Source organism: Coregonus clupeaformis, chromosome 7, assembly GCF_020615455.1.
Source record: "Coregonus clupeaformis isolate EN_2021a chromosome 7, ASM2061545v1, whole genome shotgun sequence".
NCBI classification, from domain to species: Eukaryota; Metazoa; Chordata; class Actinopteri; order Salmoniformes; family Salmonidae; genus Coregonus; species Coregonus clupeaformis.
Window position 1 is genome coordinate 24018064 of NC_059198.1, and position 20145 is coordinate 24038208.

General features: G+C 45.2%; 1 protein-coding gene across 1 annotated transcript in view; it reads left to right on the plus strand.

Annotated features, from left to right (window-relative positions):
- LOC121569501 (rho GTPase-activating protein 23) overlaps positions 1-20145 on the plus strand; it is a gene marked incomplete at its 5' end in the record, with an annotated part of 38021 nt that overhangs the window by 13129 nt on the left and 4747 nt on the right. Inside the window, 16 exon segments of the mRNA XM_045221253.1 lie at positions 13156-13311; positions 14174-14288; positions 14406-14445; positions 14633-14770; positions 14921-15229; positions 15475-15536; positions 15653-15771; positions 15886-16004; positions 16235-16387; positions 16666-16744; positions 16878-16951; positions 17108-17197; positions 17393-17518; positions 17799-17840; positions 18188-18281; positions 20031-20062. Coding sequence (XP_045077188.1) covers positions 13156-13311; positions 14174-14288; positions 14406-14445; positions 14633-14770; positions 14921-15229; positions 15475-15536; positions 15653-15771; positions 15886-16004; positions 16235-16387; positions 16666-16744; positions 16878-16951; positions 17108-17197; positions 17393-17518; positions 17799-17840; positions 18188-18281; positions 20031-20062 — 1748 coding nt within the window.

A 20145-nucleotide genomic window follows, 5' to 3' on the forward strand; every position in this document is an offset into this window, starting at 1 on the left:
AGGCCACTCCAGGACCTTGAAATGCTTCTTACGAAGCCACTCCTTCATTGCCCGGGCGGTGTGTTTGGGATCATTGTCATGCTGAAAGACCCAGCCACGTTTCATCTTCAATGCCCTTGCTGATGGAAGGAGGTTTTCACTCAAAATCTCACGATACATGGCCCCATTCATTCTTTCCTTTACACGGATCAGTCGTCCTGGTCCCTTTGCAGAAAAACAGCCCCAAAGCATGATGTTTCCACCCCCATGCTTCACAGTAGGTATGGTGTTCTTTGGATGCAACTCAGCATTCTTTGTCCTCCAAACACGACGAGTTGAGTTTTTACCAAAAAGTTCTATTTTGGTTTCATCTGATCATATGACATTCTCCCAATCCTCTTCTGGATCATCCAAATGCACTCTAGCAAACTTAAGACGGGCCTGGACATGTACTGGCTTAAGCAGGGGGACACGTCTGGCACTGCAGGATTTGAGTCCCTGGCGGCGTAGTGTGTTACTGAGGGTAGGCTTTGTTACTTTGGTCCCAGCTCTCTGCAGGTCATTCACTAGGTCCCCCCGTGTGGTTCTGGGATTTATGCTCACCGTTCTTGTGATCATTTTGACCCCACGGGGTGAGATCTTGCGTGGAGCCCCAGATCGAGGGAGATTATCAGTGGTCTTACAGTGGGGGGAAAAAGTATTTAGTCAGCCACCAATTGTGCAAGTTCTCCCACTTAAAAAGATGAGAGAGGCCTGTAATTTTCATCATAGGTACACGTCAACTATGACAGACAAATTGAGGAAAAAAATCCAGAAAATCACATTGTAGGATTTTTTATGAATTTATTTGCAAATGATGGTGGAAAATAAGTATTTGGTCACCTACAAACAAGCAAGATTTCTGGCTCTCACAGACCTGTAACTTCTTCTTTAAGAGGCTCCTCTGTCCTCCACATGTTACCTGTATTAATGGCACCTGTTTGAACTTGTTATCAGTATAAAAGACACCTGTCCACAACCTCAAACAGTCACACTCCAAACTCCACTATGGCCAAGACCAAAGAGCTGTCAAAGGACACCAGAAACAAAATTGTAGACCTGCACCAGGCTGGGAAGACTGAATCTGCAATAGGTAAGCAGCTTGGTTTGAAGAAATCAACTGTGGGAGCAATTATTAGGAAATGGAAGACATACAAGACCACTGATAATCTCCCTCGATCTGGGGCTCCACGCAAGATCTCACCCCGTGGAGTCAAAATGATCACAAGAACGGTGAGAAAAAATCCCAGAACCACACGGGGGACCTAGTGAATGACCTGCAGAGAGCTGGGACCAAAGTAACAAAGCCTACCATCAGTAACACACTACGCCACCAGGGACTCAAATCCTGCAGTGCCAGACGTGTCCCCCTGCTTAAGCCAGTACATGTCCAGGCCCGTCTGAAGTTTGCTAGAGTGCATTTAGATGATCCAGAAGAGGATTGGGAGAATGTCATATGGTCAGATGAAACCAAAATATAACTTTTTGGTAAAAACTCAACTCGTCGTGTTTGGAGGACAAAGAATGCTGAGTTGCATCCAAAGAACACCATACCTACTGTGAAGCATGGGGGTGGAAACATCATGCTTTGGGGCTGTTTTTCTGCAAAGGGACCAGGACGATTGATCCGTGTAAAGGAAAGAATGAATGGGGCCATGTATCGTGAGATTTTGAGTGAAAACCTCCTTCCATCAGCAAGGGCATTGAAGATGAAACGTGGCTGGGTCTTTCAGCATGACAATGATCCCAAACACACCGCCCGGGCAACGAAGGAGTGGCTTCGTAAGAAGCATTTCAAGGTCCTGGAGTGGCCTAGCCAGTCTCCAGATCTCAAACCCATAGAAAATCTTTGGTGGGAGTTGAAAGTCTGTGTTGCCCAGCGACAGCCCCAAAACATCACTGCTCTAGAGGAGATCTGCATGGAGGAATGGGCCAAAATACCAGCAACAGTGTGTGAAAACCTTGTGAAGACTTACAGAAAACGTTTGACCTGTGTCATTGCCAACAAAGGGTATATAACAAACTATTGAGAAACTTTTGTTATTGACCAAATACTTATTTTCCACCATCATTTGCAAATAAATTCATTAAACATCCTACAATGTGATTTTCTGGATTTTATTTCTCATTTTGTCTGTCATAGTTGACGTGTACCTATGATGAAGATTACAGGCCTCTCTCATCTTTTTAAGTGGGAGAACTTGCACAATTGGTGGCTGACTAAATACTTTTTTTCCCCACTGTATATGTCTTCCATTTCCTAATAATTGCTCCCACAGTTGATTTCTTCAAACCAAGCTGCTTACCTATTGCAGATTCAGTCTTCCCAGCCTGGTGCAGGTCTACAATTTTGTTTCTGGTGTCCTTTGACAGCTCTTTGGTCTTGGCCATAGTGGAGTTAGGAGTGTGACTGTTTGAGGTTGTGGACAGGTGTCTTTTATACTGATAACAAGTTCAAACAGGTGCCATTAATACAGGTAACGAGTGGAGGACAGAGGAGCCTCTTAAAGAAGAAGTTACAGGTCTGTGAGAGCCAGAAATCTTGCTTGTTTGTAGGTGACCAAATACTTATTTTCCACCATAATTTGCAAATAAATTCATTAAAAATCCTACAATGTGATTTTCTGGAGAAAGACATTCTCAATTTGTCTGTCATAGTTGACGTGTACCTATGATGAAAATTACAGGCCTCTCTCATCTTTTTAAGTGGGAGAACTTGCACAATTGGTGGCTGACTAAATACTTTTTTTCCCCACTGTATGTGGACAACTACAAATACCTAAGTGTCTGGTTAGACCGTAAACTCTCCTTCCAGACTCACATTCAGCATATCCAATCCAAAGTTAAATCTAGAATCGGCTTCCTATTTCGCAACAAAGCCTCCTTCACTCATGCTGCTAAACATGCCCTCGTAAAACTGACCATCCTACCGATCCTTGATTTTGCCGATGTCATTTACAAAATAGCTTCCAACACTCTACTCAGCAAATTGGATGTAGTCTATCACAGTGCCATCCTTTTTGTCACCAAAGCCCCATATACTACCCACCATTGTGACCTGTACGCTCTCGTTGGCTGGCCCTCACTACATATTTGTCGCCAAACCCACTGGCTCCAGGTCATCTATAAATCACTTCTAGGCAAATCCCCGCCTTATCTTAGCTCATTGGTCACCATAGCAACACCCACCCGTAGTATGTGTTCCAGCGGGTATATCTCACTGGTCATCCCCAAAGCCAACACCTCCTTTGGTCGCCATTCCTTCCAGTTCTCTGCTGCAAATGACTGGAACGAACTGCAAAAATCTCTGAAGCTGGAGACACTTATCTCCCTCACTATCTTTAAGCATCAGTTGTCAGAGCAGCTTACCGATCACTGTACCTGTACACAGCCCATCTATAATTAGCCCACCCAACTATCTCATCCCCATATTGTTATTTACATTGTTATTTATTTTGCTCATTTGCACCCCAGGATCTCTATTTGCACATCATCTTCTGCACATCTATCACTCCAGTGTTAATACTAAATTATAATTGTATTATTATTATTATTATTATTTTGCACTATGGCCTATTTATTACCTTACCTCGATAACTTACTACATTTCCTATTGTGTTATTGACTGTACGTTTTGTTTATTCCATATGTAACTCTGTGTTTTTGTTGTTTTTACCGCACTGCTTTGCTTTATCTTGGCCAGGTCGCAGTTGTAAATGAGAACTTGTTCTCAACTGGCTTACCTGGTTAAATAAAGGTGAAATAAAATACAAAAATAAAAATTGTAGTGACTCCATAATAATGACTTAAATGACAGAGTGAAAAGAAGAATACAAATATACTGAATAAAAATATTACAAAACATGCATATGTATGCAATAAGGCACTAAAGTAATACTGCAAAGAAAACACGGCAAAGGAATACACTTTTTGGCCTAAATGCAAAGGCTTATGTTTGGAGCAAATCCAAGACATCACTAAGTAACAGCCTCCTTATTTTCAAGCATGGTGGTGGCTGCATCATGGTATGGGTATGCTTGACATCGGCAAAGAGTGGCCAAGTTACAGTTTTGACTTAAATCTGCTTTAAGATATATGGCAAGACTTGAACATTGCTGTCTAGCCATGATCCCCAACACCTTGACAGAGCTTGACAGACTTCACATTTGACAAATGTGCTTCTAACATGTATTGACTCAGGGGGGTGAGTACTTAACTAATCAATGTATATTAGTGTTTTATTAAATTGACATTTTCTTCCACTTTGACTTCAGAGTATTTTGTGTAGATCGTTTACATATATGACAATTCAATCCATTTTATTCCCACTTTGTAACACAATCAAATGTGAAGAAATCCAAGTGGGGTGTAGACCTTCTATAGGCACTCTAGGCTACTCCACTCCCTCAAATGGTCAGGACAACAACCGAGGTCAGTAAAGTGCAAAGCAGATTCAAATGAGCTGCGTCGGAAACTTGTACCTACGTTGAAATGGAGAGATACAGTTGAAGTCGGAAGTTTACATACACCTTAGCCAAATACATTTAAACTCAGTTTTTCACAATTCCTGACATTTAAACCTAGTAAAAATTCCCTGTCTTAGGTCAGTTAGGATCACCACTTTATTTTAAGAATGTGAAATGTCAGAATAATAGTAGAGATAATGATTTATTTCAGCTTTTATTTATTTCATCACATTCCCAGTGGGTCAGAAGTTTACATACAAATCAAATCAAATCAAAATCAAATCAAATTTTATTTGCCACATGCGCCGAATACAACAGGTGTAGGCATTACCGTGAAATATACAGGGGGGTACCGGTGCAGAGTCAATGTGCGGGGGCACCGGCTAGTTGAGGTAGTTGAAGTAATATGTACATGTGGGTAGTGTTAAAGTGACTATACATAAATAATTAACAGAGTAGCAGCAGCGTAAAAAGATGGGGTGGGGGTGCAAATAGTCCGGTTAGCCATGATTAGCTGTTCAGGAGTCTTATGGCTTGGGGGTAGAAGCTGTTGAGAAGCCTTTTGGACGTAGACTTGGCGCTCCGGTACCGCTTGCCGTGCGGTAGCAGAGAGAACAGTCTATGACTAGGGTGGCTGGAGTCTTTGACAATTTTGAGGGCCTTCCTCTGACACCGCCTGGTATAGAGGTCCTGGATGGCAGGAAGCTTGGCCCCAGTGATGTACTGGGCCGTACGCACTACCCTCTGTAGTGCCTTGCGGTTGGAGGCCGAGCAGTTGTCATACCAGGCGGTGATGCAACCAGTCAGGATGCTCTCAATGGTGCAGCTGTATAACTTTTTGAGGATCTGAGGACCCATGCCAAATCTTTTCAGTCTCCTGAGGGGGAATAGGCTTTGTCGTGCCCTCTTCACGACTGTCTTGGTGTGTTTGGACCATGATAGTTCGTTGGTGATGTGGACACCAAGGAACTTGAAGCTCTCAACCTGTTCCACTACAGCCCCGTCGATGAGAATGGGGGCGTGCTCAGTCCTCTTTTTTTTTCCTGTAGTCCACAATCATCTCCTTTGTCTTGATCACGTTGAGGAGAGGTTGTTATCCTGGCACCACACAGCCAGGTCTCTGACCTCCTCCCTATAGGCTGTCTCATCGTTGTCGGTGATCAGGCCTACCACTGTTGTGTCATCGGCAAACTTAATGATGGTGTTGGAGTCAATTAGTATTTGGTACCATTGCCTTTAAATTGTTTAACTTGGGTCAAATGTTTCGGGTAGCCTTCCACAAGCTTCCCACAATAAGTTGGGTGAATTTTGTCCCATTCCTCCTGACAGAGCTGGTGTAACTGAGTCAGGTTTGTAGGCCTCCTTGCTCACAAATGCTTTTTCAGTTCTGCCCACACATTTTCTATAGGATTGAGGTCAGGGCTTTGTAATGGTCACTCCAAATCCTTGACTTTGTTGTCCTTAAGCCAGTTTGCCACAACTTTGGAAGTATGCTTGGGGTCATTGTCCATTTGGAAGACCCATTTGCGACCAAGCTTTAACTTCCTGACTGATGTCTTGAGATGTTGCTTCAATATATCCACATAATTTTCCTTCCTCATGATGCCATCTATTTTGTGAAGTGCACCAGTCCCTCCTGCAGCAAAGCACCCCCACAGCATGATGCTGCCACCCCCTTGCTTCACGGTTGGGATGGTGTTCTTCGGCTTGCAAGCCTACGCCTTTTTCCTCCAAACATAACGGTGGTCATTATGGCCAAAGTTCAATTTTTGTTTCATCAGACCAGAGGACATTTCTCCAAAAAGTACGATCTTTGTCCCCATGTGCAGTTGCAAACCGTAGTCTGGCTTTTTTATGGCGGTTTTGGAGCAGTGGCTTCTTCCTTGCTGAGCAGCCTATCAGGTTATGTCGATATAGGACTCGTTTTACTGTGGATATAGATACTTTTGTACCTGTTTCCTCCAGCATCTTCACAAGGTCCTTTGCTGTTGTTCTGGGATTGATTTGCACTTTTCGCACCAAAGTACGTTAATCTCTAGGAGACAGAACACGTCTCCTTCCTGAGCGGTATGACATCTGCATGGTCCCATGGTGTTTATACTTGCGTACTATTGTTTGTACAGATGAACGTGGTACCTTCAGGCGTTTGGAAATTGCTCCCAAAGATGAACCAGACTTGTGGAGGTCTACAATTTCTTTTCTGAGGTCTTGGCTGATTTCTTTTGATTTTCACATGATTTCAAGCAAAGAGGCACTGAGTTTGAAGGTAGGCTGTGAAAAACATCCACAGGTACACCTCCAATTGACTCAAATGATGTCAATTAGCCTATCAGAAGCTTCTAAAGCCATGACATCATTTTCTGGAATTTTCCATTACATTTACATTTACATTTATGTCATTTAGCAGACGCTCTTATCCAGAGCGACTTACACAGTCAACTTAGTGTATGTAAACTTCTGACCCACTGGAATTGTGATACAGTGAATTATAAGTGAAATAATCTGTCTGTGAACAATTGTTGGAAAAATTACTTGTGTCATGCACAAAGTAGATGTCCTAACCGACTTGCCAAAACTATAGTTTGTTAAAAATAAATTTGTGGAGTGGTTGAAAAACAAGTTTTAATGACTCCAACCTAAGTGTATGTAAACTTCGGACTTCAACTGTAGATGCCCTCAATGTGGGGCCAAGCCATGAGGAACAGAGCGAGAGAGAGAGAGGGAGACCTATAAAGAAAGAGATTTAATCGGGAAGAGAACCAGGAAACAGAAAGTTCTTGCTGCTTCTCTTCCCTCCTGCTCAAAGCAGCTGAAAATGTACCGAAACTAGGCAGTCAGGGCTGCAAGCTGAGGCACGTTTAATGACCAAAGACTGAAATGTAAAACTTCTCTCTTGCTGTTTCTCTATATCTCCATCTTTTCCTCTCCCTGATAAGATCTGTGATCTGGTTGTTTGGGAACATAATTTAATAGGCTGTTGTTCTGTTGACTTTAGATGATGAGGCCGTGTAGTAGACAGAGACACAAAGCACACAGTCTGTGCTGTGCTGGATGGTGGTTGTATTCTCTTGCTCTCTAGTATAGGTAGTTTGACTTAGCGTTCCCTATATCGTGCTTTCACTCACTGTAGTCTCCTTTTGAATAGTGTTGGTAGCTTGCGGTAACAAAACCAATGAAAGGAATAGGAGCATTTTAACTGTAAATCCTAGGATTGGGTCTTATTAGGATGGCAGGTTACACTTAACCCCCTGAGCCTCCTTTTGGGGGAACCCAGTAGTGTAGATGGTTGGACAGGGGGCCTGGTCGTAGTGGGGACCCCCTGTGAGGCGCACAGTACAGTAGGGGTCCACACTGTCTCTGTCACACTGCCAGCCTCAGGCATTGCACTCTGTGCCCCCCGCCCTCAATGCTGCCTTTGTGCACCACAGCCCCTCCGCACTATACCCTCCCCACAACAGACACACATACACACACACACACACACACACTGAGCCGGCCAGAGCATGGCCTATGCTCTCAAAGACATCTCTCTTTCTCCCGTTCCCTCCCCTCTCTCTCTCTCTCTCTCTCTCTCTCACCCTCTCTCTGTGTCTCTGTGTGAGCCGGTGAGGTCATGGCGTCTCCTATAGAGAAGGGGAAGTGGTAGTAGGCTATAGGAGTGTGAATAGTTGTAGTAGTATAGAGCCCTGCTTCATTCTAAGGCCTGTAGTGTGGTGGCTGTGAGCTCCCTACCGCTCAGGGTTCCTCTCTCTACTGGCTCTACTCTGCTGCTGCTGGCTCTGTTAATGATGGCCTTTGTTAAACCCACAGGCAGCGAGAGCGGCTATTTCTGGGCTTGGCTGTAAACAGGCAGATTCCACATCCCAGATTGGGAATGTTTCCGCCTCTGCCCCTTCTCCTACTGCCTCTGTTGGGCTGGCCCTAGCACCAAGACGTGAAACGGACTGATACAGAGAGAAGAGGAGGGGTGAGGGAGACATCGAGAAACAGAGGAAAGCAGGTGGAAGGCAGTGAAAGTGGAAGCAGAGAGGAATAGAGGGGAGAATATGATGTCTGTGGAGAAGAGTGTATGGTCAGAGAAGAAACAGAGACATGGGGGAGAGAGGGACGAGTCTTGCATGACAAGTTATGTTTTGAGCACCTTGTAACAATACAAGAAAGCATAACATTCAGTTTCAAAAGTTCAAGTAAAGGCTATAGGGGGTGGGTTTCAAGTTGAGCCAAGGGTGGGTTTCAAGTTGAGCCAAGTAGTCTTTGAGCCATAGCATCCTTTTGAAACTGAAGATCTGCTGCCCTCTGCTGTTTAGTGAAGGTACTCACAGACAGGCGCAGAAGCTGTGGTTATTAGTGTGGCCAGCATTAGGACCTGAAGCTACAAGAGTTAAACATGGGCAAAAACCTCCCCTTCCCTCTCTACATGTAAACACTAGTCTGTGTCAATCAGAAAGTGTGTTGTGGCTCGCTGGTTTCACATCCCCTTGTGTGTGTTTTAGAATAGTTGAGGTGAACATTGTATGGTTATCTTGGACAGGGTTAGGTAGGTTACTTTCTAGTGGTGGAAAAAGTACCCAATTGTCATACTTGAGTAAAAGTAAAGATACCTTAATAGAAAAAGACTCAAGTAAAAGTGAAAGTCACACAGTAAAATACTACTTGAGTAAAAGTCTCTAAAAGTATTTGGTTTTAAATATACTTAAGTATCAAAAGTAAACGTAATTTCTCACAAAAGTATAAATAATTTCACAGGTCAAACGTTTTCTGTAAGTCTTCACAAGGTTTTCACACACTGTTGCTGGTATTTTGGCCCATTCCTCCATGCAGATCTCATCTAGAGCAGTGATGTTTTGGGGCTGTCGCTGGGCAACACGGGGTTGAGATCTGGAGACTGGCTAGGCCACTCCAGGACCTTGAAATGCTTCTTACGAAGCCACTCCTTCGTTGCCCGGGCGGTGTGTTTGGGATCATTGTCATGCTGAAAGACCCAGCCACGTTTCATCTTCAATGCCCTTGCTGATGGAAGGAGGTTTTCACTCAAAATCTCACGATACATGGCCCCATTTATTCTTTCCTTTACACGGATCAGTCGTCCTAGTCCCTTTGCAGAAAAACAGCCCCAAAGCATGATGTTTCCACCCCTATGCTTCACAGTAGGTATGGTGTTCTTTGGATGCAACTCAGCATTATTTGTCCTCCAAACACGACGAGTTGAGTTTTTACCAAAAAGTTCTATTTTGGTTTCATCTGACCATATGACATTCTCCCAATCCTCTTCTGGATCATCCAAATGCACTCTAGCAAACTTCAGACGGGCCTGGACATGTACTGGCTTAAGCAGGGGGACACGTCTGGCACTGCAGGATTTGAGTCCCTGGCGGCGTAGTGTGTTACTGATGGTAGGCTTTGTTACTTTGGTCCCAGCTCTCTGCAGGTCATTCACTAGGTCCCCCCGTGTGGTTCTGGGATTTATGCTCACCGTTCTTGTGATCATTTTGACCCCACGGGGTGAGATCTTGCGTGGAGCCCCAGATCGAGGGAGATTATCAGTGGTCTTATATGTCTTCCATTTCCTAATAATTGCTCCCACAGTTGATTTCTTCAAACCAAGCTGCTTACCTATTGCAGATTCAGTCTTCCCAGCCTGGTGCAGGTCTACAATTTTGTTTCTGGTGTCCTTTGACAGCTCTTTGGTCTTGGCCATAGTGGAGTTAGGAGTGTGACTGTTTGAGGTTGTGGACAGGTGTCTTTTATACTGATAACAAGTTCAAACAGGTGCCATTAATACAGGTAACGAGTGGAGGACAGAGGAGCCTTTTAAAGAAGAAGTTACAGGTCTGTGAGAGCCAGAAATCTTGCTTGTTTGTAGGTGACCAAATACTTATTTTCCACCATAATTTGCAAATAAATTCATTAAAAATCCTACAATGTGATTTTCTGGATTTTCTTTTCTCAATTTGTCTGTCATAGTTGACGTGTACCTATGATGAAAATTACAGGCCTCTCTCATCTTTTTAAGTGGGAGAACTTGCACAATTGGTGGCTGACTAAATACTTTTTTCCCCCACTGTATTTAGCAGTCCTATGGCTTGGGGATAGAAGCTGTTCAGGAGCATGTTGGTGTCAGACTTGATGCACCAGTACCGCTTGCAGTGCTCTACTGCCAGGTCACTGACCTCCTCCCTATAGGCTGTCTCGTCGTCACCGGTGATCAGGCTTACCACCGTCATGTCTTCAGCAAACTGGATGATGGTGTTAGAGTCCTGTGTGGCCAAGCAGTCATGGGTGAACAGGGAGTACAGGAGGGGACTAAGCACACACCCCTGTAATAGGATTAGGCTATATCTTTACATTAGAAACCAAAGTCTGTCAGATTTCCAGTCATTTCAATTAATTGAATACCCCTTGGTCTTCAGGAATTGGACTTGGAATGATGGAAATATAGATTAACCTAATTGTTTTACCTGAGCATAACCCAAAAATGAAGGATTTATTAGCCTACTCTGTTTTTTATTATTTGGTTGTCATTGAGGACTGATTGGGCTCATTGCTTCGAGCTGAAAAATAAATGCTGCTCTCATGCTTTGAGCACTGCCAAAAAGTGCTATTTGCATGTGAAAAATGAATGCCATATGCTGCATTTGCTATAGGGCTAATGTTTGCGTTTTTGTTGGGGACACTTTGATATCTCGATAATTTGCAGCTGTTTAAGTCTATCAAAATTGTGCACGTTTGAGCATGTGTCCGTTAGGCCCATGGATTTTTTTTTTTTATCAGCACAAATTAGATTGAGCAATAAAAGCCCCACTTGTGGTCTTCTTAAATTAATCTAGTTTTTGACAGTATGGAGCACAATACCACGGGGGAGTTTAGAAGGGATGAACTTTTATTCCATAGGCTGGGATCCACACTATGCAGCTGTTGCAAGAGTGAATTTTTCATGCACTACGCTGTCCACTAGTCGCAAAAACAATACATGATAGGCATCTTAAACTCCTTAAATTCAACCATTATTGGGTTAAAATACACAGTCATCCACAACAACCACAATCCGTAAGGCACAAATAGCTAGAGCAGCAGTGTGAGTCATATCAATGGTCTCTTACTTGTGGTCAGACTCGCTCCGGCGGAACAAACTTAAACTTCCGCCTTTTTTCAATGCTGATTTCTATGTCTTTGAGAAAACAGAAAGGTGTCATAACATCCTTTCTGAATTTAGAAGTAATCCTATAAGTAATCATCTAGTTTTCCAAAAGTATCTGTAATCTGATTACAATCTTTTTGCTGGTAATGTAACGGATTACAGTTCTTTTTTTTGTGTAATCAGTTATATGTAACAGATTGCATTCTATTCGTTACTCCCCAACACTGATCTTGGATATATTACTTATGGTTGTTTCATGTATTTCTGTCATTCAACCTTCAAATGACTGCTTTCATTTTGAAAATGCATAGCAGCTAACCAGGACATTATCACTGCAAGCAAGACATAGTTTCACACACACCCTTACACATACTTCCCAACCCGCTAGTTGATAAAGCAGTGAAACCTAGCGTTATTACATAGTACAAAAGCCTCTCCTGTTTCTATTTGAAGAACTCTTCTCATGGAGGCAGCAGACACAGGTACAGCATAGGGCATTGTTTTAATCTCTCTTTATGCCTTTTTACTTTCCACTTGATTATTTTGTCTATTGTCCATAAGTGTGTGTGGGGACGTGTTTAACTATACTTGTGGGGACTAGAAGTCCCCACAAGTATAGTAAACCAAGAAAAAGTTGACCAACTGGGGACATTTTGTTGGTCCCCACAAGGTCAAATGCTATTTCTAGGGGGTTTAGGTTTTTGGGTTAGGGTTAGGTTTGGGGTTAGGGGTTAGGGAAAATAGGATTTTGAATGGGACTGAATTGTATGTCCCCACAAGGTTAGCTGCACAAGACTGTGTATGTGTGTGTTTACACAATAGAGCTGTAATATTGCTCATTTAGAGTTACATTATTGGAGTTCTAAATTGCAGTTCTGCCTTGTGTTTCTTATTCTTTTCTGAGTATTATCTTCCACTTTCTCTTTGAGGATGCTTCATAGAACATGTTATAATCTGTGTGTATTGTGTTTGTGTGTTAGGAGGGCAAAGAAAGTGAGTAAGCCTCCAGAGTGGCGCAGTGGGCTAAGGATCTCTAGCTGTGCCACTAGAGATCCTGGTTCGAATCCAGGAGACCCATGGGGCGGTGCACAATTCGTCCAGTGTAGGGGAGGGAATGGCCGGCAGGGATGTAGCTCAGTTGGTAGAGCATGGTGTTTGCAACACCAGGGATGTGGGTTCGATTCCCACGGGGGGCCAGTATGAAAATACAAAATATAATGTATGCACTCTATGCACACACTAACTGTAAGTCGCTCTGGATAAGAGCGTCTGCTAAATGACTAAAATGTAAGTAGTAATGTGTCGTGTAATGGTTCTCAGAGAACCTGAGCTTTCCGTGTGAAAACAGTATCTCTTGTCCTTTATAGTAACCCTGTGGTGGTACCTCATCGCTCTCCCTTCCTTCAAATCCCCTCTCACCCTTGATTCTGCCCTCTAACCTTCCCTCTACCTCCCTTCTTCCTATCCTGTCTCCCACCTCTGCCCTTTCCCTCCTCTCCTCCCTCTATCCTTCCCTCTACCCCCACCCCACAGATGAGCCGACGAGCCCCAGCGTTGACCTCCGTGCCCGCCACGTGCCCGCCTCCTCCGTGGTGTCCGGCGGCATGAGCTCAGCGCCCGCCATCGTCACCAGCCCCGCCTCCCCTACCTTCACCTTCCCCCTAACCAGGCTCTTCTCACACGACTGCAGTGAGTGCCCTCCTTGAGCCGGACTACCCCGGACCGACCCCCCTGCATGCAGCCATACCAGAACCCACCCACCACCACCTCTCTAGGGTGTCTGGTACCATGCTAGCAGACATGCCACCTCCACATCTATGGAGAGAATGGCTTACTGTACACAGCATGTTCCTCTGTCTCTCTGCATGAGTTGATTGACAATATTTCCATGGTGAGGAGGTCAAATGGCCTCCAGTAAATAGGCCTTGTGTACTTCTTTGTGCCTGGTAAGATGCATGCGCGCCTGGCCCGGCTTTATGCATTATGAACGTACCCCTGATTCAGGCTGTTCCAACGGCCGTGATTGGAGAGGCGGGCCCACCGGAATATAACTGACTGACTTGCCTAGTTAAATAAAGGTTAAAAAAAAAAGCTAATGTAGTCACTCCTCGCTGGACTAACTGCCTAGGCAGATGCATGTGCGTCATTGAAGTGAATGTGGTTACTCTCTACCTTTTGTAGAAAGTGTGTTTTGTACCAATAGGGTCCACATTTCCTCTGTATAGACTGGAGCATGAAGTCCAGTGGTCCTCGTACACCCACCTTTAGCCCAGTCTGTCCAGTCTGACAGACAGACTCCCCTTGCATGACAGTAGTGAGCGAAGTGACCTGAGATTACCTAACGTGACTCCATCCTGCTAGCCCACCTCTACACCCTCTACCTCACCCCAACCACCTCACCCAACCACCCTCCACCTCTCTGTCAACTGCTCACCCCGTCTCTTAACACCACACTCCCTAACATCCTCTGACAAGCATTACATCTACATTCTTCTTTCTTTCTTTCTTTCCCTCTCTCTCTCTCCCCCTCGCTCCGTCTCTCACTGAGCAGGCAGTATTAAATCCAGTCGCCGTTCCTCCTATCTTCTAGCCATCACCACGGAGCGCTCCAAGTCATGTGACGAGGGACTCAACACCTTCAGAGGAGAAGAGGGCCGCGTCTTTTCGTGAGTACTGGAACACCGGGGGAGACATGGGAATCGTAGGATTCATAGGAAATTCATAGGAAATCTTGCAGTAGCCATTTTGAACTTAATCCTAACCCTCCATTTTATTCTCCATAGGAGGCTGCCAAAGAGAGTGAAGAGTTTCTTCACAGATGGGGTGAGTTTTTCCCTGTTTCACAATAACAGTATGCTGTACCCTACACGTAACTACAGTGCAGATTGCAGATGACCTACCATTTCTGGCAGCTTGGAGGGTGTGTCTGAAACCATTTGTTTTCAGTGTGTTTATCCTAAAACCTGTCGTGGAGTGGTGTGTAACCTTTGACCCTGTGTGCGTGTGTTAGTCCCTGGACAGTCTGGGGGCAGCGGAGGAAGCGCGCTCCAAACGCCACTCCACCTCAGAGCTGGGCAGCATCAGCTACAGTGACATATGGAGAGAGGGATGGCTTCACTACAAACAGATCCTCACGGAGAAGGGCAAGGTGGGTTAGAGAGAGAGAGAGAGAGAGAGAGAGAGAGAGGGAGGAAAAAGAAAGAAAGAACAAGTAGAGGAGTAGGACCTACTGTAGTTCAATGAACCATTTCTTCTCTGTCTCTTTCTCTCACTCTCTCCATTCCGTTCTGTGTTACAGAAGGTGGGCAGCGGCATGCGTCCGTGGAGGCGGGTCTTCTCGGTGTTGCGCTCCCATTCACTCTTCCTTTACAAGGACAAGCGGGAGGCAGTCCTGCGGGGCGCCACTCTGGGAGGTGATGCCGACGAGGAGCAGCCAATCAGCATCCGGGGCTGCCTGGTGGACATAGCGTACAGCGAGACCAAGCGTAAGCATGCGCTGCGGCTGACCACTCAGGACTTCTGTGAGTACCTGCTGCAGGCCGAGGACAGAGATGACATGCTGGACTGGATCAAGGTCATCAGGGAGAACAGCAAGACCGACAATGAGGTGGGTCAGAGGGCACCACTCTCACTTCTCAACTGACCTTTCCCCTCTCGACTCTGAACCTAGAACCCTCTGACCTCTCAGCTCTGAACTCAACTCTGACCCTAGAACCCTCGTATCTTATGTCACACACTGCCTCCTATTTATATATCTCCTGTAACGTTGTACATGTCACCTTTCTTCACTGGTGTTGCTACAGTGTAAGGCTGTATTAATGAGGTAGTGGTCTGTGTGTTTGTCTGTCTCAGGAGCTGGGATTCTCAAGACAGGCTCTAATCAGTAAGAAGCTCAATGACTACAGGAAACAGAGGTGAGGGACACCTACCTGTCACTAGACAGCATTAGTGTTTGGTACATCCATGTTGCTTGTCCTGGCTGGTAGAGTCAGTGTGTAACAATCTTCTCTCTGTCTCTCCCTGCCTGCAGTCCAACAGGCAACAAGCCAGACTCCTCTCCCAGGGTGCCCCGTGCCAAGCCTTCCTTCCTGCTGGCCAAGATGGAGAACGCTGCCGGGGCACCGCGCTCACCCAAACCTGAGGGCAAAGGTCAGTGGCAGTCAGAGACAGGAACCAACCAGCAGTGGTAATTTCAGATGGATGTTTGTTCTGACTCTGTGTCTGTCTGTCTGACTCACTGTCCCTCTGTCTGTCTGTCCCCAGATGAGAGCAGCCCCCCTAAGTCGCCATGGGGGATCAACATCATGAAGAAGTCCAAGAAGTCAGGGCCCAAGGCTTTTGGAGTGAGGCTAGAAGACTGCCAGCCAGCTGCCAACAACAAGGTCAGCCAGAGCCTCCCTTCCTCATATACTGTAAATGTATCATTTTGGGTGTGTTTATATGCACTGTTAAAGTATTTACTGAAAATGTATACAGTCTGACATACCACGGCTGTCAGCCAATCAGCATTCAGGGCTCGAACCACCCAGTTTATAATGTGGTGTATATGTGTGCTGGTAAGGTATATGTGTCCACTCCTGTCCGACCCTCCCCTGTCTGTCTGTCCTCCCAGTTCATCCCTATGATTGTGGAGATCTGCTGTGGGCTGGTGGAGGAGATGGGTCTGGAGTACACAGGCATCTACAGGGTCCCAGGGAACAATGCAGTGGTGTCCAGCCTTCAGGACCAGCTCAACAAGGGGTCGGACATCAACCCTGCAGAGGAGGTGAGCAGAGCAGGATCACATTCGCACGCACGGGCACACACACACTCTAACGTAGAGTAAGCAGTAAGCATAGTACACCATGGCTGGATTAGATGGACACAGTATATCTAGTCATCTGTGGGATGGTGTTAAACAGCTTCACTTGAAATCAGTTGGGGTATACAAGTGTTCAACAACGGGAAAGGATAATATGACCATCAACTATTCTATCCAACCATGTCTCTAAAGGTCCTTTTAGTATTGCCTTTGACCTCTCTCTCCTGTTTACCTCTTCACAGAAATGGCAGGACCTGAACGTGATCAGCAGCTTGCTCAAGTCTTTCTTCAGGAAACTTCCAGAGCCCCTCTTCACTGATGGTGAGTCCCATTTTATTAGATGAACCGTCAGTAAAGACATGAATAAACTCACATTCATCCTGCTTTTTACAGTTACAGTTGAATGTTAGTTTTTATTTAAATGTAACTATTCATATTACTCTTATCCTCACAGATAAGTACAATGACTTCATCGACGCTAACCGGATGGAGAATGCCGGGGACCGGCTAAAGACCATGAAAAAACTGGTATGTGAACGTTGTCTGAGCATGTTTTTCTATTTGCATATCCGGTTTAGTCTTTCCCTGGAAGGATGGGATGATATGTTCAAGGGCTAACAGATTACACAGGATACTCAGAAGTGTTGACATATTTCTCCTTATCTCTCTCTCTCTCTCTGTTAGATTCGTGACTTACCGGACCATTACTACCACACTCTCAAGTTCCTGGTTGGCCATCTGAAGACGGTAGCTGACCACTGTGAGAAAAACAAGGTCTGAATACTGTTTATCATAGTGTTTGAATGTGAATGTGTTATTATAGGCTGCCATCCTAAATGGCACCCTATTCCCTATATAAAGTGCCCTACTTTTTACAGTGTTACAGTTCAGATGTGTTAACATGTGGTCGTCATTGTAACAGATGATTAAGGAAGACTGATATAATGAGATAGTATTGTGTGTGTGTAGATGGAACCTCGTAACTTGGCCCTGGTGTTCGGGCCCACGCTGGTGCGGACGTCTGAAGACAACATGACAGACATGGTGACTCACATGCCTGACCGCTACAAGATAGTAGAGACGCTCATCCAACATGTGAGTGACCCTCTCCTCCCACACACCACCCAATAACCAATGACAAACCTGTTTACTGGCTTCATGTTAACTCTCCTCCAATGAGCTGTCACTACCCTGTAAGAATAGTCCCGTGTGGCTCAATTTGTAGAGAATGGCGCATTGCAACGTCAGGGTTGTGGGTTCGATTCCCACGGGGGACCAGTACAAAAATGTATGCAGTCGCTCTGGATAAGAGTGTCTGCTAAATGACTAAAATGTAAAATTTTTTGTCATTTCTCATCTCTGTTTCCTCCCACAGTATCTCTGGTTTTTCAGTGAGGACCTGGACAAGGATGAAAAGGTACAGTAGGTCTTACTGTGGAAACTGTGGGAAAAGCTGTTCAGTTCACACAGTCATGTTGGAGCTGACAGTGTAGTCTGCTACAGTAAACAGCCCAAATAGAATCCTGCAAGTCAGGGGATGTGATATGATACAGTATATCTTACCTATGTGTCATTGGCTGCGTCTCATATTGCACCCTATTCCCTTCGTAGTGCACTACTTTTTACCAGAGCCTTATGGGCCGTGAAAAAATAGTGCATTATATAGAGAATAGTGTGCCATTTGGGACAAAGTCACAGACTCTTATGTGGGACTTAAATCCAGTGTTCATGTTTTGTTTGACTCGATGCCTTTCTCCCCTTCAGACTCCAGTAGACACGAAGGACCTGGTGCCTGCCCCCAACATCGACCACTTGCTCTCCAACATCGGCAGGACCGCTCTGCTAGGGGAGGCCTCAGGTGAGGGTCCGCCCACCACTGCCCAAATGCACCAATCACAACCTGCACTGAGCTACTGACAGCCTGTGCAGACCAATCACGGTTCATACTGTGGCCGAACTGGCCAATCAGTGACTGTCAATTATTATTGGTGGCCACACAGTTGAACCAAATCCATACAATCAAGAAATAGGCATGACATACATTTGAAATGATTTGTACTTGCCGAGTTTCTCCCTTTCCTGATTTGATCAATCACTAGACTGTGCTTCTTTCCTCTCACCTAATTTTCTTTTCTTCTTTGTTACTCATCTGTCACTTTCTCTTCTACATCGCTGCCTCCCTCTCTTAGCTGAGCCTGTGGAGCAGCCACTGCGGTAGGATGGGATTTCCCCTGCCAATTCCTGTGTGTGTGTGTGTGTTTGAGAAATAGGGAGTCGTGGTGTGATGGTGTTTGTTAGTAAAAGGTGGGTGGGTGTGGGTGTGTTTGGTATGTGTCACCATCTTCAGAGGAAGTTGCTCTCTGCTCCCTCAGTGTCAGCTTGACTAAGGCAGGAGGTGTGTGTGAGGATGGCCCTGCACTGTCACCCAGTCTGACTAATGGATTAATGACTTTGTGTCCTCTACAGTGGTCTGTCCATCTGTATGTCCTGTCTACCTCACCTGCTCCACTCATTCTCTATAGGCCCTCTCATGTGTTACTCTGGGGTTTTAGTGTGTGTGTGTGTGTGTGTGTGTGTGTGTGCTTAACTATACTTGTGGGGGGCAGAAGTCCCCACAAGAATAGTAAACAAACAAAGATTTGACCAACTGGGGACATTTTGTTTGTCCCACAAGGACAAATGTATATTTCTAGGGGGTTTAGGGTTAAGGTTAGGAGCTAGGATTAGTTTTAGGGTTAGGAGCTAGGGTTAGGTTTAGGGTTAAGGTGTTCAGGATAAGGTTAGTGTTAAGGTAAGGGTTGGGTTTAGGATTAGGGGCTAGGGAAAATAGGATTTTGAATGGGACTGAATTGTGTGTCCCCACAAGGTTAGTTATACAAGTGTGTGTGTGTGAGCGTGTTTGTGTGTGTGAGCGTGTTTGTGTGTGTGAGCGTGTGTGTGTGTGTGCATGAGCGTGCGTGTGTGTGTGAGCGTGTGTGTGTGTGTGTGTGAGCGTGTGTGTGAGAGCTAGTGTGAGTGTGAGTGAGAGCGTGTGTGCGAGATGGTGTGACCAAAACTCTTTACTCAACCTTGATTTCTGCCTTCCCTCCTCCCGATGCTTCCTTCACCGGTTGATGTCATCAGTGTTTGCCGTAATGTCATCAGTGTGTGCTGTGATTCCTTAAAGCTGTCGTTTTTCCCCACCCTCGCCCCTCTCTCCAACGACCCTGGTCACATGCCATTCAGTTTGATCAACTCCATGACAATCAGTGGTTTGTGATGACATGTTGTTCTGTGCTGTGTGTTAATGGTGTGTGACCAGTGTCTGTATGATTCTGTTCCCCACGGGGAGGGTGAAAGGTAGAGGGTGGGCACAGAGGATGCACAACTCCCTACTAATTGGATTGGCGTTACAGTAGAGCAGTCATATTTCCTGTGTTATAACAGTGTTGAAATTGTGTGTTTAAAAGCTCTAGCTAGCTAGAGAACAGAAAGGTTGTTGTTTTCTGAGCAGCAGCTCTGTGCCCCCATCACTGCCATTCACGCTCCTCCTCCCCTCCCATGTAACACAGACCAGCTTTACAGTGTACCTTCTCCTCTGACCCTCTCTCTTTTTCCTGTCTCTTAGACTCAACCAACAGTGACTCAGCTAAATCTAAGGTAAGGCCTCAGATAGCCAACTATGCATGTTTTACACTAGTTATTGAACTTGTTATTGAACTTCTGGCCACTCATATCACACA